Below are 3,112 nucleotides of genomic sequence, written 5' to 3' on the forward strand. Positions count from 1 at the left end.
GGCCAGGAGCCAAGAAGGAGAGGCCTCGCCAGTGAGGGCTTGAGGGGGCGGGCTGGTGCATGACACAGGGGCGCATCCAGTAAAGGGCCACGGGGTGGCGTTGTGTGAAGGGCCACAAGGAGCTTTGGACGATTTACCATATGGAAAAAAATATATAATTGCTAGATATATTAATAGTCTCAATACACATATCTAGCAAAAGTGCAAACTAGTAAGCGTGAGAATACTCCTAGATGCTTCAAGTAGTAATTTTCTTACCATATAGTAAGTTGAGTAGCTATATGGTAAGATAATTGCTAGATGAATCAAGAGAGCAATCTCACATACTAGTTTGAGATGTGTTATGAAACTACCAATATATCTAGAAACTCAAATATATGAAATAGTAATTCATCTAGTAACTTCAAAGCAAGAAGTAGTAATCCATGTAGCAACTACAATATCCAACCAGTAAGTCAATTAGTAAATAATTGCTAGATGAATCAAGAGAATTCAAGATCACTTGTCAATTTCATATATGAAGTTAATTGAGAGTGCTCATCTAAACATAAAGCATATTAGTCATTTGACCTCAAGCTAATACACATTGGAAATCAACAACCATTGAGAATGTCCATTTAGATACATTACTTAATCATCATTACACAAATGAACGTCTTTTAAAGTTAAAACACCAAGCTTTGCAAAATCGATATGCACTACTCCTTCAACTAAGAGCCATGCCACTAAGTCCTCACACATTGTTGAGGAAGTAGTGTCATTCACTTTCCTACCAAAGAATGAATGTGTCTTCTTCAAAGCACAGTAAGTGGGCTTGATCAATTGGTAGATCTCTTTCACTTTTTGAGTATGAAGCCACTTCATTAGAATGACTTCTTTGTCTCTAGTAGACAATGTTCTTGCCTACAAAAAAAAAAATGATGCAAGTGTAAGATTCTAAAATTCTATATCTTTCTCATGTTTAAAAAACTAATGCAAGCAAGACTTCATATGATCTAAAACACACCTTGGTTTCCATAAGAGACTTCTCTCCACCATCTTCTCTTAAGGACTCCTATACCATTGAAGTAATAAAGTTATTTATAAGAAATCAAAGACTATTCTTAAATGAAATCCTAAGTAATTACCTTTTTCTTATGTTTTGCCGCCTTGGAAGCTTTGTCTTTTTCTTCTAACAAATCTTTTAGCTTACTTGTAACCTTTTAAAATAAAAATGACTCAATAACTTAAAATGCTAAGAAGAGCATCACACTAACTCTAAGTAAGATAATGAGAAAATTAAGTATACCTTTCTCTTTCGATTGCTTTTCCTACAGCTCGCATCCATATCATCCGCAGCACAAGACTCGCTTAAACTTTTATCCTTCATTTTATCACGAATAAAAATCAATAAAGACACTACATAACTAAAATATAGCATGAATCTCATCAACAAATAAGGTTTTTACATTCAAACCTTTTTCGTCACATTATCACCATTGCCACCCCCCTCATGATCTATATGTGTCTCTTTTCCTTGTAATGAGACTTTTGAGCTTTCATCTCTTATAAAATGTTGATACTCCTATACAATTGTAAAGAAAACATGATCTTCACAAAGAGAGAGAGAGAGAGAGAGAGAGAGAGAGAGAGAGAGAGAGAGATTGATTAACAAACCTCATAAGCACTTTTTGGATCATCCACTTCCATCCATGACATATCAGGAATGTACACATCCTCATCTTTCTACATTCACAAAAAAGAAACATAAATAAAGTAAACTTATTACTACCTCATAGCGAGCATAAATAATTTAAATGTCATAGCACAAAAGAACCTACACGATTTGATATATCATCAGCTTTATCATCGACAACAAACTTCGTCACTTGCTCATCAGCATGAGAACTCTCAATCTGAAAGAAGTTTAATGTGAATAACATATAATAAATCAAATAAAACCCCTGTCATAAAAGAATATGTACTCACTGTTGCATGAAGCTCTCCTTCTTGATCATCTTTCTCATCCTTGTGCTCAGTCGTTATATTATCATCATCCATACATAAGACCTATAATTCTAAATATTATTAAACAAACTTACAAAGATGTCAAAACAAATATAGGCTCAACATAAATTACTGTACCATGGAGTTGGTTGAGCAAAGTGTCTCTTGGCTTGTCTTCTTTTTGCTCCACTTACGTTTTGCCGCTAATGACTTGATTCACCATGTGTATAAATCTTCCTCCTTCCATGGATAAGCCACACCATCTATTGTGATGGCCTTGAGCGTTGCTATATTCTCTTTAATGATCCTCAAAACTACATTCTTTTGCTCATTGTTGTTACGAAGATCGCCAATGGCTTCTCCTTTAGCAAACCACTTTCTCACCTCTCCATAATTGACATATAATACTCTATATTGCTCAGGATTCTGTTTTAAGAGAAAATCTCGACCATACAACTTATTTTTCTCTCTCAATTTTGGTGGTGGTGGCCTAAAAATCTGATCATACACAACAGGATCATATCTAGGTGGATCACTGATTGCAGCGATGCTAGAGGGATCCGAAGTTACCCTCTTATTTCCAGAATAATTTGCTCTCCACACATTGAGAGTTTTAATAGCCTCTTCACTAGATCCTCCTAGTAGCTGCTGTAACAATGATTGTGGGCAACTCATACTTGCCCTGAAAAAGTAACAAAATCATATTTACGATACAATATTTATAAATTTAAATCAAATAGCTGAAACAAAAAAACATAAAATCAATTTTAAAGAGTTTTCAATCAAAATTCTTACACATCACAAAAGAGAGAAAGTTTTTGTGTAGAATCAACTTTAAAGAGAGTCCTGAATAAAATAGTAGATACAAATGCTTATACATCATGGAGATCGCCACATAATAGGTATCCATTGTTCAAGCACACCAGTTTTTGTAACTTTTTTTTGTCTTATCACAGTCCAATTTTTTATTAGAATATGACAGCTATCCCAACTTCTCCAATGATCTTCTTCGGTGTGAATAGTCCACGTATTTCTTTGATGTACATCAGGCTTCAAGATGGCAAGTCTTGCCAATTTTTCCTCAGGATTTGATTCCCTTACCATAGCATGTTGAAAGACTTTTTCA

At 34.6% G+C, this 3,112-nt stretch overlaps 1 protein-coding gene across 1 annotated transcript; it reads right to left on the reverse strand.

Annotated features, from left to right (window-relative positions):
• Positions 1–630: 630 nt before the first annotated feature.
• LOC147441639 (uncharacterized) lies at positions 631–2,049 on the reverse strand. The gene is made up of 8 exons (XM_086483764.1): positions 1,969–2,049; positions 1,821–1,895; positions 1,657–1,725; positions 1,457–1,564; positions 1,289–1,363; positions 1,128–1,199; positions 1,007–1,054; positions 631–903 (listed from the first exon to the last, which is right to left on the reverse strand). Exons 1-8 carry the CDS (start codon positions 2,038–2,040, stop codon positions 631–633), a joined length of 792 nt encoding a protein of 263 aa, XP_086339890.1. The 5' UTR covers positions 2,041–2,049.
• Between the last annotated feature and the right edge of the window lie 1,063 nt (positions 2,050–3,112).

Source organism: Adiantum capillus-veneris, chromosome 15, assembly GCF_014529385.1.
Source record: "Adiantum capillus-veneris isolate H3 chromosome 15, ASM1452938v2, whole genome shotgun sequence".
NCBI classification, from domain to species: domain Eukaryota; kingdom Viridiplantae; phylum Streptophyta; class Polypodiopsida; order Polypodiales; family Pteridaceae; genus Adiantum; species Adiantum capillus-veneris.

Bases quoted from the DNA above. Each gene is read 5' to 3' on its own strand.
- LOC147441639 (XM_086483764.1), bottom strand. From the start codon at position 2,040: ATGGATGATGATAATATAACGACTGAGCACAAGGATGAGAAAGATGAT. The intron at 1,200-1,288 runs GTATACTTAATT...TTATTTTAAAAG, and splicing joins AAAGCAATCGAAAGAGAAAG to GTTACAAGTAAGCTAAAAGA. The intron at 904-1,006 runs GTGTGTTTTAGA...TTTTTTTTGTAG, and splicing joins AGTCTCTTATGGAAACCAAG to GCAAGAACATTGTCTACTAG.